Genomic DNA, 23687 nt, shown 5'->3' with positions numbered 1-23687 from the left:
CCCTGGCCCCGCGCCGGTCCACCTTAAGGGGCGCGCTGACATCAGCACGCCGCCGCGCCGCCGCGCCCGCGGGGTGGGATTTCCTCCCGGGCCGCCGCCGCCGCCGGGTCCTGCCCGTCCTGCCGGCCCCGCCCGCCCGGCCCCGGGGAGGGATGCGGCGGCGCGGCACCCAGGATGCCCCGCAGCCCCGGGACGCGCCTCAAACCCGCCAAGTACATCCCGGTGGCCACGGCGGCCGCGCTGCTGGTCGGCTCCAGCACCCTGTTCTTCGTGTTCACGTGAGTCGGCCGCGGCGGGCGCCGGGGCCAGAAGGGGCAGGGCTGCGCGCAGGGCGCTGCACTCGCCCGGCGGGACTGGACCCCACCGGGGACTGGACAGTGGGCTGGGCCGGGTGGGGGGCACAGGGCTGTGGGCGCCGCGAGCCCCCACTCTGGGCCATGGCTGATGCCAGCCAGGCAGAGCCAGGTGAGTCCTGGGTGTGAGGACCCTGGTATCCTGCAGGCCCCCCCACCCACCCCGCACCCCGGAGTGCCCAGGCAGGCCCCTTTGGGTGCAAGGCGCCCGCCCAGGGCAGCGGAGTGCGTGTGGGTCTGCACGGGGTGTGGCTGCAGCCCTGCCCTCCCTGTGGGCCCAGGAGGGGACGCCGGCCACCCAGGGCCACCACCCCCCCTTGCAAGCAGTGGACGGTGGCTCCCAGGTGCCCTCCCGGCCGTCCGGCCCCAGGCCCCAGCCAAGTTGTTCCCGTGTAGGTGTGGCCTGGCCCGGCTGCCACGTGCCTGCCCCACGGCCACTGCCGACGCTGGCCTGGCAGTGCCCTCCTCTTTCCCTTGACGTCCTCAGGAAGGCCCAGTGGTCATGGCCAAAGGACCCAACCAGGCCACACCCAGGGACTCTGGTTCCAGTGGGCACTGGGACCCTTGAGGCAGGGGGCCGGCCGGTCCTGGGCTAGTGCAGACCAGGCGGGTGCTGATGAAAAGGTTCCCTCTGCGTTGTCGTGACCCTGCCCCCTGCCCCCCACCCCAGGCACAGGGAGCAGTTGGGAACCCCGGCTTTAGCCATGCAGGTCTGCGGCCACTTCCTGCCATGGTTTCCAGACTGGGACGTGGCCAGGTGACCGGAATAACTACCGCTCCAGCCTTTCTGGGGACCTGAGGCTTAGGGTGACTGCGGCCAGCCGGGCACCCTTTCCCCTCGGCAGGGACGCGGGCAGCGGCCCAAGGCTGACCAGGCTGCAGTGGGCGCCCGCAGGCGAGTGGGCCCTGCTGGGCTGGGTGGGCGCCACAGGCTGCCAGGAGCGTGTTTAAAAAAGGCTGTGTGGATGGGCTTATTTCTGGCTTTGGCGAGCAGACGTGTTCTCGTCACTGAGATGCTGCTGGCTGTGGGCAGCGGGCGCAGGCTGAGGGGGGACGTGTCCCGCGGGAGCTTCTGGGGGGCGGGCTCCCTGCTCTGGCCTCTGGGCCCCGGTGGGGTTCCCCGGGGGAGCCTCAGCCCTGCTTCCTCGCAGCCTGGCCTCCGCTCGCTGGTCCTGGTTCCTCACCCCCAAGTGCAATTCAGCTTTAGTCCTTCTGACTTTAAAAGGAATTCGTGTTCTTGGTGAGAACTTGTGAGATGTAAGGGAAAAGTTTAACAAGAAGCTGAGCTTAGCATCATCCCCTCTCCTGCTCAGAGCACCCTGACCCCCCAAGGCAGGGTTCTCGTCCTGTGGCTTCCCTTGGTTTCAGAAGGTCCCGATGGCCCCATCCCTGGGGGCGAGCATGCAGGGTCCCTGCCCTGCCTCTGTGCTCAGCGCCCCAGGGCAGCTTGGTGTGGAAGGTGGCGCGGGGGCTCGGGCCGTGTCCAGGTGCAGCGTCCTCTTGCCTGGGACCCTCCCTGCACCCCCGGGCCGTGCTCCTTGGCCGAGTGACCATCAAGGACCCTGGCCTGCTCTCAGCCCAGTCCTGCTGGGCTCCACCGAGGTGGTGCGGTTCTGCACGGGCTCTGCCAGGCCACCTAGGCCCAGTGGTGCCGCCTGCAGTGGGCTGTTCCGGGTGGGCAGGGGACCGGGCAGTGCCTTCCTCGGACAGGCCTCGCGTCCCCCTAGCTCTGGTCCCAGGCCCTGCGCGGAGCCAGACCCCCGCTCCGGGGCTCTCCCCACCCTGCCTTGGGCCCCCATGGGATCGGGACTCTGTGTTCTCTGCTTCTTGGACTTTGCTGGACACTGGGGCCCCTGGCCCCTTTCTGCGCTCAGGAAATATGAGCTGCCTGTTTGAGGTAGGTCGGCGCGGACAGCAGCTCCTGGTGTGGCTCGGAGTGGGAGCCCAGACTGAGGGGACTGGGGACCCCTGCTTTGGGCCAGCTTGCTGAGCATCTTGGCTGGCAGGACATTCAGACCTGCCACCAGGAGAGGCTGGGCATGGCGAGCATGCCCAGAGGTGGGGTCCCCCCGCTGAGGAAGGGCAGCATGCCACAGGGGAGCTGCCCGGCAGCCCTCCTCCTCCAGGAAGCTTCCCTGGGTTCTCAGAACAGTCCTGTCCCCCTGGGCACCAGAAGGCTCAGTGCCAGGCCGGCTTAGGTGCTGGGTCGGGGGTGTCTGAGAGCCCCAGGCCAGGTCCCTGACCCGCCCCTTCCCACTCCTGGAGCCACCCTGCAGGGTGACGGGGACCTTGTGAGCATCAGAGAGCCGGGGCTGTGGGGCTGGGACCCACGTCGGGCCTGTGCTGTCTTGTCTCTCTGGACCCACTGGGTTCCACTCTGGATGTCGCACAGAGGCGTAGGCACGATGGACCTGAGTGGTCCCTATGCCCAGTCGGGCCATGAGGCCTGGCCTAGGACCAAGCCAGCCTGCAGTGGGCCCACATGGATGGGCCCCCTTGCAGGGGCTGCAGGGAGAGGTGAGCCCCCTGCCACGACCTGCCACGTGTGGCCTGAGGAGCCCCGGTGCCCTGAGGCACGTTCCTGCTCTGCTCGGGGGTCCGTGGGGTAGGTGCAGGAAGCCAGAGGCCCTCCTGGCCGGACCAGGGCAGAGTGGCCGCCCACCTCTGGTTCGGGCTGCCCCGTGCCTGAGCTTCATTAGCCAGTGTTAATGAAGAATCCGATTTAAATGAAAACGTCTGAGCTAAAATTTTCCATTCCACATTTGGCCGTGGCTGCTTGCTACTCTGTGGAACCCCCATCCTGCTGGGTGGGGCCTCCTGCAGGCCCAGGTGGGGTCACGGGAGGCTCGGGGGGAGGGGGCCGGCCCGGGCCCGCAGCACATCTTCCGTGGTGGGCGGTGTCCAACCCCAGCTGGCAGGGGGGCCTGGAGCACGCCGTTCCCCGGGGGGTTGAGGGGGTTGTCCCGAGGGCCAAGAGGTCCCCCGGGAGCCTGGCGCAGGCTCAGACGCCTGGGCAGTGCCTGCCAGGCCTTGCCCACCGAGCGCATGCTTCCTCACTCCTCAGGGTCCAGAGAGGGTGGGGGTGAGAGTCCACCGGAGGGGGACGTGTCTGCGTCCGTGTCTGTGGGTATGGATGTGTCACTGTGTGCACGAGTATGCTTGTCCGTACACACATCAGCACACACCCAGCTGTCGTGTTGATCCCGTGTCCTGTGTGCACGAGTGTGCTTTTCTGTACATACGTCAGCACACACCCAGCTGTTGTGTTGATCCCGTGTCCTGTGTGCACGAGTGTGCTTGTCTGTACACACGTCAGCACAAACCCGGCTGTCGTGTTGATCCCATGTCCTGTGTGCACGAGTGTGCTTGTCTGTACACACGTCAGCACACACCCGGCTGTCGTGTTGATCCCATGTCCTGTGTGCACGAGTGTGCTTGTCTGTACACACGTCAGCACACACCCGGCTGTCGTGTTGATCCCATGTCCTGTGTGCACGAGTGTGCTTGTCTGTACACACGTCAGCACAAACCCGGCTGTCGTGTTGATCCCATGTCCTGTGTGCACGAGTGTGCTTGTCTGTACACACGTCAGCACACACCCGGCTGTCGTGTTGATCCCATGTCCTGTGTGCACGAGTGTGCTTGTCTGTACACACGTCAGCACACACCCGGCTGTCGTGTTGATCACGTGTCCTGTGTGCACGAGTGTGCTTGTCTGTACACACGTCAGTGCACACCTGGCTGTCGTGTTGCACTTGTCCTGTGTGTGTGCATGCTTATGCAGTGTCCACACACATGTGCATGTGTGCATGCTCACAGGGACGTGTGCTCTTTTGTTCTCTCCCCTGCTTAGCTGAATTGGGCCCTGGCAGCACTGGTGACTGAGCCGGTCCCTGTGGGGGACCCAGGCCTGAGACCCCTTTCGGCACGCCCGGGGTGGAGGTTGCGAGCGGAAGGACGGGGGCCAGGGTGCAGGGCAGCCCCTGACCCTGTGTTCGAGTTAAGCCTAGGGGGCTAGAGATGGTGAATGGAGGGGGCTCAGGCCCCTGTCAGAAAACCCGTGTCCCCCTAGGCTTGCCCTGCCCTTGCTGAGGCCGCACCGTGCCCTCCCTGGGACGTGCTGCCCATGGGCGCTGGGGGGCGGGTGGTGCCTGTCCGGGGCAGAGGCCATCTGGCAAGGGTGGCTCCGCTGCCTTGCAGCTCTCGCCCTGGTCCTGCTGCTGCTTAGGGCCACAGAGGCTCAGGGAGGACAGGGCGGCATGGGCTGCCGGGGGTGGGGCAACAACCCTGATACCCACACCCAACAGTGAATTGGAGCTGACAGGTGTGCCACCCCGCTGCACCTTGCGTCCACGTGTCTGTCTGTTCCTGTCCTGGCCCTTTCCTTGGGAGCGGGCTGGCTCCTCCACGGCACCAGTGCAGGAGAGCACATTTCCTTCCACATGGAGGCCGCGGCCAGCCGTCTCCAGAAGGCGCGTGGAGAGCCAGTTCTCCGCACCAGGGCGGGTCTGCGGCACCCACCTGTCCCCGGTCCCGGCCGGGCCTGGCTCTGTCTCATCCACCCCTCTCCATTGGCATCTGGGCCGGTAGCCCCTCCCATCCCGTTGGGCAGAGCACGCCTCTGGGGCCCACCGCCGACCCTCCAAATGGCGCTGGACCAGAGCCCACGAACGCGCACCGATTGCCGCCTGTGTGCCGGGCAGCACGCAGGGACGGGAGCGGGGAAGGCGTCTGCTCCTGGCCGTGGACAGGCACGGTGGAGGCGGGCTGCCCGCCTGGCACATAGACGCTGTGTCCTTGGGCCGCGTGTCACCTCCACGGCGGGTCCCGGAGAAGAGGAAGGGGTGACGCGCGGCTCCCAGCCCGCCCAGTGTGCTGCCGTGGGAGCGGAGTCTTTAAATAGCCTCTCGCTTTCCACTAAAAATAGAGAAGTTCTACCCGCACGGAGGTGGTTGCTGGGGTGGCAGGGCTGGCAGCTGGCCAAGGCAGGCTTGGGTGCCAGTGTGACCAGTGTTGGCTGGCCAGGGCCGCCCACACGACTCGTTCACGCGTGGCCACAGGGCCTGTCCTTGAGGCCGGTGTCGGGGATCCCAGGGGCTCCTGGCCTCCATGCAGGGCCTGGGTGTGCACAGCGGACCCACTGGGCACCCGCTGCTCAGCACAGGAGGGACAGGGAGCCTGGAGCCAGAGGCGCTTCAGGGTAGCCTGGTGGGCAAACTCAGGGAACCACCAAGAGTGGAGGCAGGGGCCCCCCGGCCACTGCCTGAGGCCAGGCACATCCTCAGAGAGGGCTGCGGGCAGGTCCTGTGAGGGCTAGGAAGACACTCTGGTGCCAGAGTGTCTACCAGGGACATGTGCAAGACCTCCGCAGCGAGCTAGCAGTCTGGGAAGGCTTACTGGAAGAGGGGACAGCCCTGGAGCCCAGTGTGGAGGGGTGATGAGAGACGGCGAAGGGGTAGGGGCATGTGCCTTCAGAGGCCACAGGGATTCTGTACTGCCCTGTGGAGAGAAAGGCGGCAAGCTAAGAAGGGACTGGGGCTGCTGGGGGTCCAGTGGCTGAGGATCCGCCTGCCCATCCGATGCAGGTTGGATGCCTGCTTGGGGAGCTGAGTCCCACCTGCCGCGGAGCAGCTCAGCCTGTGGGTCGCAGCTACTGATCCTGCACACCTCGACAAGGGAGAAGCCCGCACGCCTGGACTCTGCGTGCCGCAGCTGAGGCCTGACACAGCCACAGACAAATACATAAGATAATGAAACAAGGCTGTCTGGGTGCAGATGCACCTAGGCCCAGGCCCTGAGACCGCACTCCACAGGGGACGGCACGCATCCTCCGCACCGTGCATTTACAGACCAAGGCCGCTTCCCACATCACACCCCAGAACCTCCCTGGAAGCAGGGGCCTGCTGGGCCAGGGACAGGTTTCAGTGAGGCCCAGGGCTGGCCTGAGCTGCCCAGCGGGTCACTGGCCTCTGCCCATCAGACCGCATGCGCAGAGAGGGTCTCTCACCCTCTGTGTCCACCCCTCCCAGGGCAGGGCACCCAGCAAAGATCTCCAGTGGGGATGGGAGGACAAGGCTTGGCTCTGGCCAACCCCTCCTGCCCTTCTCTGAGCCTCAGCTTTCTCAACTGGAAGTTGAGTTCCTGGCAGGCGCTGGGGGGTGGCTGGGTCAGAGCTGGCTCTGGTGGCCACCCTGAGCACTGCATGTGTGTGGCCTAAGGCCGCTGCCCCAACGTCCCCTCCCCACACACCTGCCACACCCCAGACTGAGCTCTCCCTGCTGTCCGACATAGGTGCCCATGGTTGACACGCGCCGTGTCCCCAGCCGTCCCTGTCTACAATGGCATCCTCTTCCTCTTTGTCCTGGCCAACTTCAGCATGGCTACCTTCATGGACCCTGGCGTCTTCCCCCGAGGTAGGGCCCTGTGCGGGGCGGCTCCCCACTCTCTCTCGCTCGAGTGTGAGTGGCTGGACGAGGGCAAGCCGGGCCGGGAGCGGAGTGGCTGGGGAAGGGCTGGCCTCTTCTGCCAGGGCGGTCAATTTCCTGCCGCCCCCGGCCCACAGCGGATGAGGACGAGGACAAGGAGGACGACTTCCGGGCCCCGCTGTACAAGAACGTGGATGTGCGGGGCATCCAGGTCCGTATGAAGTGGTGCGCCACTTGCCACTTCTACCGCCCGCCGCGGTGCTCCCACTGCAGCGTCTGCGACAACTGCGTGGAGGTGACGCCCCGCCCCGCCCCGCCCCGCCCCGCCCCGTCCCGCCGCCCCGCCCCGCCCCGCCGCCCCGCCCCGCCCCGCCCCGCCCCGCCGCCCCGCCCCTCCGCTCCGCCCCTCCGCTCCGCCCCTCCCTGACCTCACCTCTGCTCCACCCCTGGCCCCGCCCCTCCTCTGCTGGGTCTGGCCCCCAGTGCTGACGCGCTGTTCCCACCCAGGACTTCGACCACCACTGCCCCTGGGTCAACAACTGCATCGGGCGCCGCAACTACCGCTATTTCTTCCTGTTCCTGTTGTCGCTCAGCGCGCACATGGTGGGCGTCGTCGCCTTCGGGCTGGTCTACGTGCTGAACCACGCGGAGGGGCTGGGCGCCGCCCACACCACCATCACGTATCCTTGGCCTGACCACAAAGGCGGTGTGGCCCGGGGACACATCTCGTGGGGAAGTCGAGGCCCGGAGGGCTGGGGCGGAGCCCGGAAGCCCCCGGGGAGTGGGTCCCCTTCCCTGAGTGGGGTGGTGGGGAGGGCCTGAGCCGTCTAGCCACAGGCAGCTGCTCCGTCCTCGCCCTTGGCCATTGGCCTTAACGGGCCAGCATGGCCGTCATGTGTGTGGCCGGCCTCTTCTTCATCCCCGTCGTCGGCCTCACGGGCTTCCACGTGGTGCTGGTCACTCGGGGCCGCACCACCAACGAGCAGGTGCAGACCTGGGGGGTGCCGCGCATTCTTGACGGGGATGGGTGTGGGCGGGTCCCCAACCGGCTGAGCGAGGAGCCTGGGCCACACGATGCCGTGCAGGAGCATGGTCGGAGCAGGGGCCTGGGGGCCCTTGGCTGACGTGCAGCAGTGCTGGGGAAGGCTCCAGCCCTGGAGCCCCCAGTGGGGTTTGGCACGTAGGGTCTCTCCTGCCCTGTACCCCTCCAGACCCCCATCGGTGGCCACTGTGGCCACCAGTGAATCAACCCAGAAGTCCCACTGCATGCAGGGGCAGGTCCTGGTGACCTAGGTGGGGGACATCCCTGTGCTGACGCTGCCCAACTGACCTCTGAGGAACCCCGCTGTCCCTGTTTGTCTTCCCTCCTTGGCTGACCCTGGGTGGCCAGGCTGGCTGAGGGGTTCCATATCCACAGGTGACGGGGAAGTTCCGTGGGGGCGTGAACCCCTTCACCCGCGGCTGCTACGGGAACGTGGAGCACGTGCTGTGCAGCCCCCTGGCGCCCCGGTGAGGCTCTCAGCCTGTCCAATCTGCTCTCGCCTGGCGGGCCCTCCCCTCGGCACGCATTCAAGCACGGCCGCCCTGGCCACTGACCCTCTGCCCTGGCGCAGGTATGTGGTGGAGCCGCCCCGGCTGCCGCTGGCTGCTCGCCTGAAGCCGCCCTTCCTTCGGCCGGAGCTCCTGGAGCGAGCGCCACCGCTCAAGGTCAAGCTTAGTGACAATGGGCTGAAGGCTGGCCTGGGCCGCAGCAAGGTGGGCGCCCAGGGGTGGGCGGGGGATGGGGAGCGGCGGGAAGCCGCCAGGTTGGCGGGACCACGAAGTAGAAGGAAGAGGACCACCGAGCCGAACAAAGGAAGGGTCAGGGTCCTGGGCGCTAGGATAGAGTTCCCAATAAAGCCCTGCCCCTGGCCGGTACCTGCACACCATTGACCATATCCCCTTCCAGTCCAAGGGCAGCCTGGACCGGCTGGATGAGAAGCCCCTGGACCTGGGGCCGCCACTGCCCCCTAAGGTGGAGGCTGGCACGTTTGGCAGCGACCTGCAGACCCCGCGCCCGGAGAGTGCTGGTGAGGCGGGAGCACCCGAGTGGAGGGAGGGGCGCCGAGCGATCCCAGCCTGACCGCGGCCCGTCTCCTCCAGAGAGTGCCCTGTCGGCGCAGAGGACCAGCCCCCCGACACCCGCCATGTACAAGTTCCGGCCCGCCTTTCCCACGGGTCCCAAGGCGCCATTCTGCGGGCCGGCGGAGCAGGTGAGGAAGCCTGGCCCCGCCCGGGGTCCCGAGGACCTGCCCGGGAGGCCCCTCAGCCAAGAGCTCCTACCCGAGAGGCCCCGCCCCAGGCGTTCCTACCCGAGGAGGCCCCGCCCCCGTGAGGCCCTCGGGAAGACCCCTTCTGGGTCACAGAGGGTTAGCGTGCCATCTGGGGCAGGGTGTCCTGGTCTTTCTGGCCCTTGGCCTGCCTGCCTGCTGGCTCGGCTCTGTTCCCCGGGCCACTGTGGGCGCTGCCCCCGGAAGCACTGTGTGCGGGGCGCCTGGAATTCCACGTTAGTCACTGCCTGAGGCCTTCAGGGCCCCCGCGAAGGCTTCAGAGGAATTTGAGATTGTTTGAGGAAGCACATTTATTCTCTGCGTTCACGTGGGGCGGTGGGCGGCCTGAGCAGAGGACAAGAGCCCTGAGGTCCCCGGGCTGCATGCTTCCTTCATGGCCACTGGAGGGCAGGCCTGTTATGGGCCAGCACACCCGGATCCCCAGGGAGCTCCCCCAGGACTGATGGCCTGCCTGGCCAGGGTCCCGTGGCCCTTAGAATGGTCGCCTCCTTCCTGGGGTTGTCCTGGACCCCACAGAGGGTCTGGCTGGTTGTCCATGTGCCCTGAGGCCACCCACACTGCCGTGCCCACCCTGGGTCTCTTCCCTCCGGGGGCAAGGGGACTGTGGGCTTCTGGGGGCAGCTCGTCGCTGCACTTGTCGCCACTTGATGGCAGCTTCCCAGAGGGCACAGGGCATCTGGCAGGGCCTGGGGTGAGCAGACGTGGACAGGCCTTCTCTCCCTGCAGGTCACGGGCACCGACTCCCTGACGCTGGGGGAGGACAGCATCCACAGCCTGGACTTTGCGTCCGAGCCCAGCCTGGACCTGCCTGACTACCCGCCCCTCAGCGCGGCCGACACCTTCTCAGGCGCCCTGCGCTCCCTGAGCCTCAAGGCGGCCAGTCGGCGGGGCGGGGACCACGTGGCCCTGCAGCCCCTGCGCTCCGAGGGTGGGCCCCCCACGCCCCACCGCAGCCTCTTTGCCCCCCACGCGCTGCCCAACCGCAATGGCAGCCTGTCCTACGATAGCCTGCTGAACCCCGGCTCCCCTGGGGGCCACGCCTGCCCGGCCCACCCTGCAGCTGGCGCCCCCGGCTACCGTTCGCCCTACCTGCACGCGGGGGCTCCAGGCGACCCGCCACGGCCGCCGCCCCGCAGCTTCAGCCCGGTGCTGGGCCCCCGGCCGCGGGAGCCCTCGCCGGTGCGCTACGACAACCTATCCCGGACCATCATGGCCTCCATCCAGGAGCGCAAGGACAGGGAGGAGCGGGAGCGGCTGCTGCGCTCTCAGGCCGACTCACTCTTTGGCGACTCGGGAGTCTATGACACGCCCAGCTCCTACAGCCTGCAGCAGGCCGGCGTGCTGTCCGAGGGCCCACGCGGCCTCGGGCTGCGCTGCGGCTCCCGGGATGACCTGGTGGCCGGGCCTGGCTTCGGGGGCGCCCGCAACCCCGCTCTGCAGACCTCATTGTCCTCGCTGTCCAGCGCGGTGAGCCGGGCACCACGGACCTCCTCCTCCTCCCTGCAGACAGACCTGGCCAGTAGCGGCGGCCCAGGGGTCCGTCCCACCAGCGGCCCACACAGGTCGCCGGTGCACCAGGTGCCCCCGTCCCCACCTGGCACCCCCTGCTCACCCTCCTATGCCGGCCCCAAGGCCGTCGCCTTCATCCATGCGGACCTCCCGGAACCGCCGCCCTCGCTGGCTGTGCAGAGGTGGGTGCTGGAGTGTGGCTGGCCACCGGGCACGGGGCAGGGGTCTGCGGGGCTCTTGGCTGGGAGGCTGCCCAGGAGGCCTGAGGCTACCCTGGGGGGTGGGCCTCATCCGGCCTGGAGGCTCCTGCTGGCCAGCGTGAGGGTCACCGGCTCCAAGGACGCCCTGGACACCCTGGGGTGGGGGCAGGTGATTTTGCACCTTGAGCCAACAGCCCGCACCCTTCCCGGGCTGACAGACCCAGCACGTGGGCATCCTGGGTCTTTCTAGAGATGGTCAACTGCCCGAGTTCAGAAGGCCAAGTCAGGGTGATGTCATCCTGCAGCGGGATATGCACTCTGGGCACCATGGTCCTGGCCGTCCAGGGCCTTCCCTGCTCAGAGACGGGCAAAGGGAGGCTCAGGCAGGGGGCGGAGGCAGGCTGGGTGACAGGCCCAGTGGGCGGCAAGGTCCATGCTATTGGTCAGCGCCCAGTGGCTGCAGGGCTGAAGGGCAGCCCCTCTCTTTCCTCAGAGGGAGCAAGGAGGAGGTCAGAGGGTGACTGTGGGCTCCCCAGCTCAGGGCGCCAGGACACGGATGCACTGGCCAGGGTCCACCTGGCCTCCCTGTGCTCTTGGTCTGTGCTGAGCAGCCTGGGAAAGAAGGGATGGTGGCTGTTCTGACAGATGTCTGTCCTCCACCCCCCATCCCCCATCTCCACGTGGGACTGTCCAGCTCAGAGGCAGGGGCTGCCCAGGGTTCCGTCTGTCTGTGTCCTCTGTCCGTTGCCTCCGCTGGCTGTGTTCTGCCGTGTACCCGTGTTCACAGTGTGCGTGTGTCTGCTTGTTTCGATGCAGGGACCACCCTCAGCTGAAGACCCCCCCAAGTAAGCTTAATGGGCAGTCCCCGGGTCTGACCCGCTTGGGGCCGGCCCCTGGCCCCCCGGGACCCTCCGCCAGCCCCGCCCGGCACACGCTGGTTAAGAAGGTGTCCGGCGTGGGTGGGACCACATACGAGATCTCGGTGTGAGGACCGACTGCCCCCCGTCGCCGAGCGCCATGGGAACCACGACCCCCCGCGGCCACCCTTCCCAGCTTCTCTGCCCCTGGCGCGGACGCCTCGGCGAGGAAAGCCATGCCTCCACGGCCCGTCCCTGGTCCTCGGCCGCCCGTCCGCACCTGCTCACCAGGTGTTGCGGGGCTGTGGGCCATGGGGCTGCAGGGCCTGTGTGTTGGTGGTTCTGCTCCCGTGAGCTGGGGCCGCGAGAGGCACGGAGCGCACCTGTGCCCCTGAGGTTGTCACCCGGCCGGCCCCACCCGCTTCCCTTCTGCGTGGGTTCCCGTGGCCCAGAGACGGAGAGAGAGGCCTGAGCCCCTGGCCGAGGGCCCCGCTGCCCGGCTGCCCCTACCCCTTGCCTTTCAGGGACCTGCTGCAAGCTTGTAGCTTGGCACGGCCAGCTCTCCCACAGGGAGCATGGGCCCAGCCCACAGGCACCCAGCTATTCTGACAGACAGGTGGACAGACGGACAGACAGCCAGCTGTGGGTGGGGTCCTGGCTCCATGTGTCTCGTCTCACCCCCGCTGGTGGGCGCATCCCCACGTCTGTGCTCTGAGCTGCCATGCTGCCTCCCACGTGTCAACGCTCAGGCCCCTGCCGTCCCCCTCCCCTGCCCCGCCTGGAAACGCGCTTTAATTGAAGCCTTAACCTCTGCTTTACGCTCTTGTGGGAGGTGACGGGGGCTGGGGGAGCAGACAGGAGGCCCAATGCCGCCCCTGGGGGCCCAGGCCACCCCGAGCCCCTCCCTGCAAACTGGAGACCCCCACCCAAGGCACGCAAAGCCCAGGCCCCTCTGGAGCCTGGGGCCCACGTGGGAAGCACATCGGGAGGGCTTGGAGTTTCATCTGGTGCCAGGGACCCGAGAGTAAGCACACGGCAGCGTCCGCTTGCATTGTGTCTGTTCTATGTTTTTATATCTACATCAATATATCTATAATTTTATTAAAAAAAGAAAAAGAGTCACTTGGGTCCTTTCCTTGAGCAAGACCAGGGCTCCTGGCGGGGCAGAGGGGTCAGGCCGCGGGAGAGGGGATGGCAGCCTGTCCGGGCCTGGCTGCTCCTTGTGGGCGCTCTTGAACTGGTGCCAGGCTGGAGGCCGGGCAGGGGTGTGTGGCCTCCCGTGTCTGTGTCACCTGGAAGTAACAGGGTGTTGGGGGAGCTGGGCTGAGCCACCCCGGGGCCCCTGAGCAGGGGGTGCCTGTGGCTGGGATGTTGGGCAGCTGGACCGGTCCCTGCGCCCCTCCTCAGACGCGCGGTGGGCAGGGTGGGGGGAATCCACAGCCTTCCGGGGACTGGAGGCCCGGGGGTAGGGCCTGGTCCGCTGACCTCCGCCTTTCTGCTTCTCTCTCACTGGACGCTGCGACCCGCAGGGGCTGGATCGGCACCTGCAGCCGTGGATGGGGGCGGCGCGGCCAGCCCTGGGCGCCCCCTGGCCTGCACCTGTGCCACTTCGGCCGCCCAGAGGACCGCCCGCCGCTGCGGGCCCCCTGGAGCCCAGCCCCAGGGGCGCCTCCCCGGGGGGCTGTGTGCCGGCTGCACTTGGCTGCCTCCAGCCTCTTCCCCAGCCTCTCGGGGCCCGAGCGGGGCACCAAGTAGGCCACTCTGGGGCCCCGGAGGGCTGGGCTGCTGTGGACCCTAGGGGCCCCGGGGCCTCCGTTCCACCAGCCACAGCTTGACTTGATCCCCAGCCTGCCAGGGCCCGTGACCCTGCGCCCTCCCGGCTCAGGAGGCCCCCGCCCGCCACAGAGGGTCAGACCCCCCAGGCGGGGGCCTCCGAGCTGCAGGGGCCACCACAGCCTTCTGGGCTGTCGCTGCCCCCACACCCGGCCCCCTGCCTGACCAAGCACTTTACGCCAACTCCCTTCCTTCCCAGGGAGCCCGGCCTCTGTGGGCTGGGCCGGGCCGGGTGGGGGTCTCAGGCAGCCCCTGCAGGTCTCTGCACTGCCCCCTCCCCCTGCACCCTGCACATGAACTGATGCCTTAAGCTCCTGCAGCAGCCAGCCAGAGGAGACCCCAGCCCGCCAGCCCTGCCCCGACGGTCTTCCTTCCTTCTCTGCACACCTGGGGTACTCAGAGGGCCCCGCCATCCCCAGCCCTGCAGCCCCCAGCCAGCTGGGCCCCCCGACGCCCCCAGGGGCGGGGCGGGGCCCTGGCCAGCCCCCGTCTCTTGCCAGCAGAGCTGTTTCTCCCACATGGGGACGAGCAGCCACAAATCTGGTCTCTTGTTCTAAAAGGTATTCCCTCGCCCCAGTTTAATGCAGTAAATAAAATCTTTGGTGTTTTACCTCCATGGTTCTGTCCACCACCGTGGTGCCCCTGTCCTTCAAGCCTGGACTGGACAGACCCCCTGGGTTGGGGAGGTAAACAGGAATGGGGGGGAGGGCGCTGGGTGGTGGTTGGGCAGGTGTGGGAGGTGGGTGGTAGGCCAGACAGGGATGCGGGTTGTTTGGGTTCAGCAGCACCTCTGGGACAGAACCTGCTCCCCAAGGTCCGCCCACCTGGGGATGAGGCCTGGGGAGCTCACTTTCACTGGGGCTCCCTCCCCCCTCCTGGTGACAAGGGGGCTGCGGAGAGGCTACCCCCGCAGCAGGTGGGCGAGGGGTGCCAGAGAGGGGCGCCACCCCGGGGACCCTCGCTGCAAGATCAGCCCGGGAAGGCGTCACAGGCTCCAGCAGCGCCAGCCCCGGTATCCATGGAAACAAGCACACAGGCCCAGAGTCACGACTATATGTCCGGCCGCAGGCCCGGCCCTCAGGACAGCCCCCGCCCCCTCCCTTCTCCAAGCCTCCGGGCGGGGACGGTGCGCTGCAGTGCCGTGGACGGGGCCGGCGCGGCCGCTGGGCGCTGGGGACCGCGCCGGCCTGCTGGCTTCCTCCTCGCTGGGGCCGCTGGGCCTCCGGCCTAGAAGGGCAGGAAGCCGTCCACCTCGAGGCGCAGGAACGGGCCCAGCAGGGCCCGCAGCTTCCAGACAGCGGCGCGGCTCAGCAGGGGCGGCACCATCCCCTCGAAGGGTGCGGGGTCGACCACGTACACGTAGGCGGCGGTGCAGGCCAACAGAGCGCCCAGCAGCAGCCTCAGGGCCAGCAGCCTGCGGGCGTTGGTGGTCAGGGGGCGGGGCGCCCGGGGACCGGCCCTGGGCACTGGGCTCGGTCCCTGCGCAGGCTGGGCCACCTACCAGAGCTGGCCTCTGAGGCCCTCGGAGCATCCCAGCTGCAGCCGCGCTTTCTGCGGAGAAGGGGCCGAGCCGGTGAGGTCAGGGCAGGCCTGCTCACCCGCCTCCTTCCCCGCTGCCCGAGCGCGGCTTCCGGGAGGGTGGGGGTGGGGGCTTACCCCTCTACATGCCATCTTCTGGTCCTTCCTGGCCTGGGTGCGACACTGGGCCCGTTCCCTGGGGAGGCGGGGGTGCTGCAGTCAGCACCATAGGTATACCCCCTCCTCAGCCCTCACCACTGCCCTGGCGCTGGGGAACTGCGGACCCGTCAGGGACGGGTGCACCGCACCCTGACCCAGACACCATCGCAGCTCAGCCAGCCCTCGCCCCCGGGCCTCCAGCCCCCACATCACCCCAGGATCTCCAGCTGGATGTCCTCCATCTGGTCCAGCACGCCCCTGATGTCCTTCTTGAGGTTCTGGGGGCCAGAGAGGGTAAAGTGGGGGTTCTGCTCGCCGGCCCCTTCCCCGCCTGCTCATCCTCTGGGCTTCGCGCCTCTGGGGACCTACCAGAAGCCCGGTGGCCTGGTTGTTGAGGGCCATGTGTACTTCAGCCACGCCGTCCCACACCTGGTGGGAGGGGCGAGGCTGGGTCACGCCCTCAGGATGGAGCAGGACCCGTGCTGGACGCCTCTCTCCACAGGTGGAGCCCCCGCCCGGCGCCCCCACCCACCCCTGCAGGTGGCACCTCGGTGATAGCCATTTTCTTCCTCTCAAAGGACAGTCGGATCTGCTGCAGCTCGTTCTGGGGAGGGGGCGCAGTGTGGGCCGAGGTAGGGCTGGAGAGTGGTCGGCTCCCGCTCCACCGCGCCCCGCTCCACCCCCCGGGCCCACCAGGGACTGCGGCACGGACTCCTCCCCCTCCCCGGCCCCGGTCCCCGCCCCCCCCCGCCCCGCCCCGCCCCGGCCCCGCCCCGGCCCGACCACGCCGCTCCTGGACACGCCCCCTGGACCGCCTGGGACTGCTGCAGGAAAGAGTGCCTGGCCCCGCCCAATCCCGCCCCCGCCCCATGCGGGCCACGCCCCCGCCCTTCCCCCTGGGCCCACGGCCCACCAGGGACTGCAGCACGAACTCCTCCTCACCTCCCCGGCCTGGCCCCGCCCCCGGCTCCGCTCCCCGGATCACCTGGGACTGATGCAGGAACGACTCCCTGGCTCCTCCCCATCCCGACCCCGCCCTCCAAGGCCCCGCCCCCGGGCCCACCTGGGGCTGCAGCACGGACTCCTCGCTCCCCCCACCGCCCCGTCCCCTCCCCTCCCAGCCCTGGCCCCGCCTTATCCCGTCCCCTCCCCTCCCCCGCCCCCCGGCCCACCTGGGACTGCTGCACGAAGGACTCCTCGCCCCTGCACAGCTCCTGCCGCAGCAGTTGCAGAGGGGCCCTGTCTTCCAGGGGCTGGGCGCAGGCCTGCTCAGGGGGCTGTGGAGGAGCCCCCGGCTCAGCCCCAAGGCCATCGGCAGCGTCCGTGGTCATGGACTGCTTGGGAGTGGGGTGGGGGGAACGCATGGAGCCACAAGGCGCTCCACAGTGCCACCCGCAGTCCTGCCGGGCCGTGCCCCGTCCCGCACTCACCCAGGCCAGGGCCGTGCAGCTCGAGTGCTCGGGGCACAAGGGCAGGAACTGCTGCCCCGGCCCCAGGAGGGCCCCCAGCTGCTCCCGCAGATCCTGGTTCTGCCTCTTCTGGGGTGGGGCACAGAGATGGGGAGATGGGGACAGCCGTGTCTGGGGTGGGGCTGGAGAGAGGGCATGGGCCTGGCGGGGCTGGGGCGCGGGGTCTGGTGGGGCCCAGGTGTGGGGCATGGGGTCTGGCAGGGCTGGGGCGTGGGGTCCGGGGCGTGGGGTCTGGCAGGTCCTCAGTGTGCTGGGGTCTGATGGGGCCGGGGCGCAGGGTCTGGTGGGGCCCGGTTGTGGGGCGTTGGGGTCTGGCAGGGCTGGGGCCCAGTGCTCACCAGACTCTGGTTCTCCTGCTCCAGCTGGAGGAAGGACGGCTCTGCGGGCCCCAGGGGAATACCCTGGAGCTGGGGAGGGTCTGCCCTGGGTGAGGCCGAGGCCCCTGTGCCCGGGATCAGGGGTGGGCACGGGCAGGGCCGGGGCCCCGAGCTGGGCCCTGCCACCTGCCGGGAAGCCCTTTGCTCTTGCTCGTGGCTGGAGTGCAGGGCCCAGCCCCACCCCAGCCTGGTGTCCATCTGTCCTTGTCTCATTCTTGCCGGGTCTCGCGGCCTCTGTCGCTGCAGCTCGCCGTCCTCGCTTGTGATGAAGTTCCCGGGTACCTCGCCCCCGACCCTGGGCCCCCCACCCCCTGTCCCCAGGGCTGAGAAAGGCCTGGCAGTCTCCATCGAGTGGGTGGGGCTGAGAGGCGCCATGCAGGGCCACCTGGCGAACCCCGGGCAGGGTGGGTCCAGGCACCCCCCGCGGCTGCCCGGAGCTGGGGGCTGGGGGCACTGGGGGTGGGTGTGGCCACAGGGTCCCAGGGTTTTCGGCCCCTCCATTCCTCCCTGTGACCCCTTCCTGACCCCAGGTCCAGGCTTTGGCCTGGCCTGTCCTACCACCCTCTTACTAAGGGAGCTCTGGGTGTCATGGCTCATAGGCACCTCAGGGACGACTGTCACAAAGGCCTGGGCAGGACCAGGGAGGTCATAATGGGCTGGGGCGGTGGCTGGAGCAGGGCTGACCGGGCCCCTCCCACCACGTCCCATCAGCTACTTTCTTAAACTACAGCAGGTCCTGCAGCCGTGAGCTAAAAGCAAAGTCAAACAGCAGCAGGAGTCCAATGTGGCCCTGTCCCACCCGAGAGCCCCAAGGCTGAGGCCTTCCTAGAGGCAGTGGCCATGCCTCTCTCCACCCAGAAGAGACCATCCCACAGCCTGACCTTTTCACCTGTGAATCTCCAAGGTTTTTGTTGTTGTTGTTTTTTTAAGTCATTTATTGAACATTCAGTGGTCCCACAAGGACTGTTATCCAAGGTTGAGTCACCCACTCATGGCCATGGCCTGTTCAGTGGCTGGACACTGGTCCAGCTTTTCGCCGCTTCAGGGGTCTTTTCAGGGACTGAGCGACAGCCGGCTCCGGCACCCCACCCTCCCCTCCCCTCCTACCAGCGTCACGCGGTGTCCCGCTCTCTGTCCCACTGCACCCCCGCCCTCCACGGTGCCCCGACTCCTGGAGCCCCCAGCTCACAGTCCGCTCTTTGAGTTTCCTCCCTTGCTTCACAGAAGCGCATCCGCAAGCAGCTTCCTCAGAAAGGAGGGTTGGCGGAAGCCTGAGTGCCCGTGTGGGGGACACAGCTGCAGACCCCGGCCGTCCCTGCATCCTTGACCCTCGGCAACGTGACCCTGGGCTCTGGGCTAGCTTGAGCCCAGGGGGCCTGCTTGGGCCTGTGGGCTCTTACCAGGAGGTCTGAACAACGCTTGTGTGTCGGGCGGTGACTTTCTCGCTGCTCTCTGGATCCTCTGTGACCTTGCTCTCGGATTCCAGGTCACGGGGAAGGGGGGGGCTCTGGTCATCCGGCGGGTCCCCAGCTCCCGGAGGGGATTGACAAGCCCAGCGAGACCACAGAGACCCACCCGGTAGGGCCAGCCAAGTGGTCCAGGCCTGGCTGACGGGTGTTTGCTTTAGCCTCTGGTGTGGGGAGCTAGATCGGGAGAGCCCTGGGGATCAGCCGGCAGCTCACTCTGACCTCAGGCTGCTTGCCTGTGAGGCTGGGCGGGTCAGACAGTGTTTCCCGGTAGCTCAGGCCCTTCCCCGTGGGAGACCCTGCTATAACGTTCCAGGACGTCTCCATTGTTCTCTGCCTCTCCCTAGTCTTTTCTTAGAGCTTCCTGTTCTCCTTTAGGGACAAAGTGAATTTGGGGGGGAGGGGAGCTTTCACTTCCTGCTGCTTCTGCTTCAGGATCTTCTGTTTGGAAGGCCTTCCTGCCAGGAATGGTTAAGGGCTCTGCTACTCCCCATTAGCAGCCGGGGAGTTCTCTGGGCAGACGTCTGGAGGGGGCCAGCCTGGGGAGTTGCCTGTGGGTCCCCTGCCACCTGCTGACTCTCGCACGTGCTGGGTGGCCCCCTGAGCCGCCCCCTAGCCAGCTCGGGTCAGCAGCCCTGCCTCGTCCACACCCAGGTGCGGTCACCCCCCGCTTCCTGTCTGAAGAAGTCCGTCAATACCCCTCGTCTGCTGGCGGTCTGGCGCCCCCGCTGAGTGCGGAACACCCACAGAGGACAGGCTGTGCCCAGCTGGATGCATGTGGCCTGGCCCCAGCAGGCTGCTCTGTGTTTCTGGGGGTGCATCTGGGCACTAGCAACAGGCTCTGCTGGGAGGGGCCGGGAAAGACGGGGCCAGGAGCCCAACTCAGGCCCCCAAGGCCTCCTGAGGCCACTCCCCGCTGGAGAAGATGGCACCCCCGGGGTGAGGTGGGGGCACCGTCCCATCAGGAGCCAGCAGGTGCTGGGGAATGTTCAATGTGGGGGAGAGGAGCTCCTCGTGGAGACGGGGCCCCTGTACTGACAGCAAAGACACCCCGGGAACTGTTGGCAGCGGCCTCGCGTCTCACCTGGGCCCCCAGGGTGGTCTGCAGGAGGGGGTGCCTGGGACGCCGAATGACACCGGAGCCTCCCCCAGCCGCCTGGAACCCGCTCCTGGACTCAGCCTGTGCCTCGCTGTGCCCTGCCTGGGAAGCTTGGTGGTGGCTTGGAACCCTGAAGATCCCACACCCTGGACCCTTCCTCGCCCCATCCCTGTGGCCCTTGCGGTGCGGCCCTGAGTTTGGGCGTGGCCCAGCGGGTGGCGGGCTCTCAGAGGGAACCCCAGCTATGAAGGCATTTCCACAGACAGGCCTTGGGGTCGCAGAGTTGGACATGACCGAGCACACGTGTGCGAACACACACATGCCCACGGCAGAGCGCCCTGCAAATCTCACTAGCGTGGGGGTGCCCCCACACACCCAAATCGAGTCCAGGCCCCAGGAGGCTCAGTAGGGGTTGGGGGTGAGTCCCTGTGGCCGAGTTCCGTGCCGCAGCGGGAAGCTGGGCCAGATCCAGCGTCACGGGGAGCCGCGGCCCTTGTTACCAGGCAGCGTGCCTCCCTGGACGCCAGTTGCCATGGCGGCCGCTCCCTGCCCAAGGTGCTGTGACGCCTGGGGGCCTCGGGGAGCCTGGTGCTGCGAACACGGCTGGGCCGCGAGGGAGAGGCCTGGAGGCCACACGCCTCCTGCCCGGCCTGGCCTCCTTGTGGCCCCAGTGTCCAGGGCCCCAGGCATGCTTCCCAAGTGGGCCAACAGGCCCGGGGCACGTGGGACTCGGGGCCCCTGGGCCAGCCGCAGCCTTCAGGGAAACCCCTCTTCGCACCCCCAAGGCAGGCCCCTGACACGGACCCACCCCCTCCTCAGACCCTAGGGCCTGCAGGCTTCTTGGGGCAGCCCCAGGCTGGGGACCCCCCCTCTCTGGGCCTTCAAGCCACTCCCAGGGCCTGGGGGTCCGAGTCTGTGACGGACACCGCTGGCCCAAGGCTGGGCCTTGTGGGCTCCGAGGCTGGTCTGGTGCCCTCCTGGGGCGCAAGGGAGTGGCCAGACCCGTAGGCAGGAGGATGGATCCACCAGGAGTGGCGAGTGAGGGGCAGCCTGTGGACTGACCGCCCCAACTAGGGCCAGCGCACTGCAGGGGAGTGGACACCGGCCACTGCCTGCTGGGGGCCCCCGCCCCGCCCTGGCCTGAGGGACAGGGAGCAGGCCGGGCCAGGCCCTGGGAGTGGGGCGCAGCTGAAGGGCGAGCAGGTGCCTGTGGGGTCCTCCCACGGCGGGTCCGTCTCAGAGGCTGCAGCTGGGGGTCAGGCATGCCTGCTCACAGTGGGTGACCGGGTGGCTCGCCGGGTGTGCGCTGGGCAGCCCACCCCTCTTCCCTCCCTCGGAGCCCCTCTGGACAGCTGCTGTGCATTTTTTATTTTAGAATCAGAAGAGAGAATACAAGTGTCAAGGAAAATCCTCGCCGCGGGGCACCGTCAGCAGGGGCTGAGGGCTGCAGGCTGGGGGGTGGCCATGCTGAGGCCCCACCCAAGACGGGTGGACAGAACCTGCCCAGAGACCCCCAAGGGGGTCCCTGCCAGCTGGGCTCACACCTGCCCACGGTGAGCTAGCCCACAGTGAGCCCGGGAAGCCAGCCCAGCCAGCCGAAACTGGGGTCACCTCCTGAGACCCTTCCTGGGGCCAGAGTCCAGGACGCATGGGCACCATGCTGTCCACCCTGCCCCTGGCCCGCACTCGCTGGGAGCGGGGGGTGGGGAGCACATGGGCCCATCCCTGCCCCTGGGGAGTGGACGTGGAGGGGTGAGTGAGACCCGGAGTCAGGTGGAGGGCAGAGACCGCGTGGCCGCGGCTCCTTGGCTCTGAAGGACAGTCCATCCTCTCTAGGCCAGCCAGGCGTAGGTCCCAGAATCCACCACCAGATGGCCACACAAGCCCACAGAAGGGCTGCAGGCGCGAGGACCCTGAGGTCCGGCGGGTGATCCCTGCTCGCGTCTGCCAGTGCGGGGGAGAAAGCCTTCCGCAGCTGGACCTGTGCTCCCGTGGGGGTCTGACCACATCCTGCCAGCGCCTCCCCGGGGTTCACCCTGGGGCTCATCCCGCCTCCTTTAGCCCCTCGCCTGCTCCCTGCCTGGGGTGCGGGTGCCTGGGGTGGGGCTCCCCACCCCACTCCGCTGGGGTGTGGACCCTCCAGCAGCCCTGGGCTGGCCCCAGGCTGCCCGGTTGTCAGTGGGCACACAGCTGGCGGGGGGTCCCAGTTCCAGCCTCTGAGGCCCAGGCGCTGGGAGGCGAGAGCCTGTCTCGGGGCGGGGTAGGCCGGTGTCCAGGACTCCCCATGGGCCAGGATGGGCCGGAGGCGGTTGCCTGCAGGGTCTCCAAGGTGCCTGGGAGGCTAGGCAGGCAGCCAGGAGCCCCTGAGGCGGCGGTGGGGTGCATGGGGGGCGATCTGTGCCAAGTGCCCACCGCCCTGGGCCTGGGGTGGGGCCGTCCGGGCCGTGGGCAGAGCTGCTGCTTTTGGCTGACCTCGCGGTGCTGCCATGGAAACAAGCCTGGACCCACCTGTAGCCCACAACGCCCGGACTCATCCTTCTCAGAGCCGGTCAGACAGACACACCCGGTGTTGGTGTATGTGCTGGGCACGGAGCCTGGGGCTGCTCAGGGCAGGCTCTCTGGATGTGGGACTGGGCCCCAAGGCCCGCACCTCTCAGCCCTGGGGCCCAGCCCTTGCTCCGTGGAGCCAGGCTGTGTCCTGGTGAGGTGGGGTTTTGGGGCGCAGCACCAATCGCTGGTCGGGGGTGAAGTGGACCATTGTGGCTCTGGGGTGGGCCTCAGAAGTCAGGGAAGTGGGCAGGGCCTGGGCGTGGCGGGGCTCCCAGGGTGGCAGCTGCAGGCTGGGAACAGCTAAGGCTCCCGCGCTGATCTTGGGGTGTGCCCCTCCCCAGGGAGCAGGGACCAACACTCACCCACCCACCCAGCCAGCCACCCACCCAGCCAGCCACCCACCCAGTCACCCACCCACCCAGCCAGCCACCCACTCAGTCACCCACCCACCCAGCCAGCCACCCACCCAGTCACCCACCCGGCCAGCCACCCACCCACCCAGCCACCCACCCAGTCACCCACCCACCCACCCAGCCACCCACCCAGCCAGCCACCCACCCAGTCACCCACCCAGCCACCCACCCACCCACCCAGCCACCCACTCAGTCACCCACCCACCCAGCCAGCCACCCAGCCACCCACCCAGCCAGCCACCCAGCCAGCCACCCAGCCAGCAACCACGCAGCCACAAGAGGCACTTACCTTACACACCAGCCTACCAGCCCCACCAGCCCACCAGCTTATGACCATTCCAACACTGGTCACCTCTCCAACCTCCCTGCTGGCATTGACCTGAGATGCCCCAGGATCCTTGGGTGCCCAACCTGGCCTGCTGGGCAGTTGGCTCCTGGGGGCAGGTGGTCAGCAGGAGGGGGCAGGTAGGGAGCCCCCATTCCCCCTGGCCAGGCCTGCTCTCTGCAGCCCTCCCTGACCCACCCTGACCCTACTCCCTCCAACCACCGATGGCTTTCCAGCAGGGGAGACCTCCGCCCCCCCGCCCCACCGGGAAATAGCACGGGGCCCACATCAGTGACAGGGGGCAGGCTCACCCCTGGCGGAGGCTCCTTGGGGCCCCTGCTGTGTGCAGGGAGCTGTTCATTTACCCCAGGAACTGGGCACAAGTTATAAAAATGGTAATTTCTTGGAGATTCAATTACATGTTTTCATTGTTACCCTTGGTAATCAAGGAAACGACTTTTAAAGAGAGTCTGGGATGATGGAAGTCTGGGGGGGCGGGGGGGACGGAGCTGCACCCACCGTGGGCCCATGCGGGGCCCCGCCAGCCTGGTGGCGGCTGGGGAGACCCAGAGCAGCTGAGGACACCCCTGGCCTGCCCAGCACCCGGGCGGCCATGTCTGGCTCCCAGGGCCCCTGTGGAAACCGAAGGGGCTCCTTGTGGGGCTCGGGTCTGATTCTTCCCGAGTGACGTCTCAGCTTTAAATAACATCCCCAGGATTAACGGCGCTGGCAGCCCATGGCTCCAGGTGATTGGAAAAGGGTTTTATGGCCCCTCGGGTGAAATTGAACCTGCTCTGGCCGTGT

At 67.9% G+C, this 23687-nt stretch overlaps 2 protein-coding genes across 7 annotated transcripts; one reads left to right on the top strand and one right to left on the bottom strand.

Annotated features, from left to right (window-relative positions):
* Positions 1-70: 70 nt before the first annotated feature.
* ZDHHC8 (zinc finger DHHC-type containing 8) lies at positions 71-14123 on the top strand. 3 transcript variants are annotated; one of them, XR_003515125.1, is made up of 12 exons: positions 104-278; positions 6645-6766; positions 6916-7073; positions 7286-7458; positions 7662-7764; positions 8196-8287; positions 8392-8533; positions 8727-8847; positions 8921-9030; positions 9835-10799; positions 11634-12698; positions 13204-13282. XR_003515125.1 is itself a non-coding variant. In XM_027565973.1 (11 exons), the coding sequence occupies exons 1-11, from the start codon at positions 175-177 to the stop codon at positions 11803-11805; spliced, it is 2262 nt and encodes a 753-aa protein (XP_027421774.1). In that variant the 5' UTR covers positions 71-174; the 3' UTR covers positions 11806-14123. The 3 variants fall into 3 exon arrangements, 2 of the variants coding, with proteins under 2 accessions (XP_027421774.1, XP_027421773.1); XM_027565973.1 differs by having other exon boundaries at positions 71-278; positions 11634-14123; XM_027565972.1 differs by lacking the exon at positions 11634-12698 and having other exon boundaries at positions 100-278; positions 13204-14123.
* CCDC188 (coiled-coil domain containing 188) lies at positions 12726-22545 on the bottom strand. Of its 4 annotated transcripts, none has more exons than XR_003515126.1 (9): positions 16992-22545; positions 16357-16722; positions 15717-15788; positions 15554-15613; positions 15398-15462; positions 15164-15221; positions 15009-15058; positions 14119-14921; positions 12726-12966 (listed from the first exon to the last, which is right to left on the bottom strand). XR_003515126.1 is itself a non-coding variant. In XM_027565977.1 (9 exons), the coding sequence occupies exons 1-9, from the start codon at positions 17736-17738 to the stop codon at positions 14735-14737; spliced, it is 1509 nt and encodes a 502-aa protein (XP_027421778.1). In that variant the 5' UTR covers positions 17739-22545; the 3' UTR covers positions 12726-14734. The 4 variants fall into 4 exon arrangements, 3 of the variants coding, with proteins under 3 accessions (XP_027421778.1, XP_027421775.1, XP_027421776.1); XM_027565977.1 differs by having other exon boundaries at positions 12726-14921; positions 16357-16518; positions 16615-16722; XM_027565974.1 differs by having other exon boundaries at positions 12726-14921.
* Positions 22546-23687: the final 1142 nt, after the last annotated feature.

The sequence above is a fragment of the Bos indicus x Bos taurus genome, chromosome 17 (genome assembly GCF_003369695.1).
Source record: "Bos indicus x Bos taurus breed Angus x Brahman F1 hybrid chromosome 17, Bos_hybrid_MaternalHap_v2.0, whole genome shotgun sequence".
Taxonomy (NCBI): domain Eukaryota; kingdom Metazoa; phylum Chordata; class Mammalia; order Artiodactyla; family Bovidae; genus Bos; species Bos indicus x Bos taurus.
Note: the sequence above shows the minus strand (reverse complement) of the source record. Positions and strands in the feature narration are given on the sequence as shown.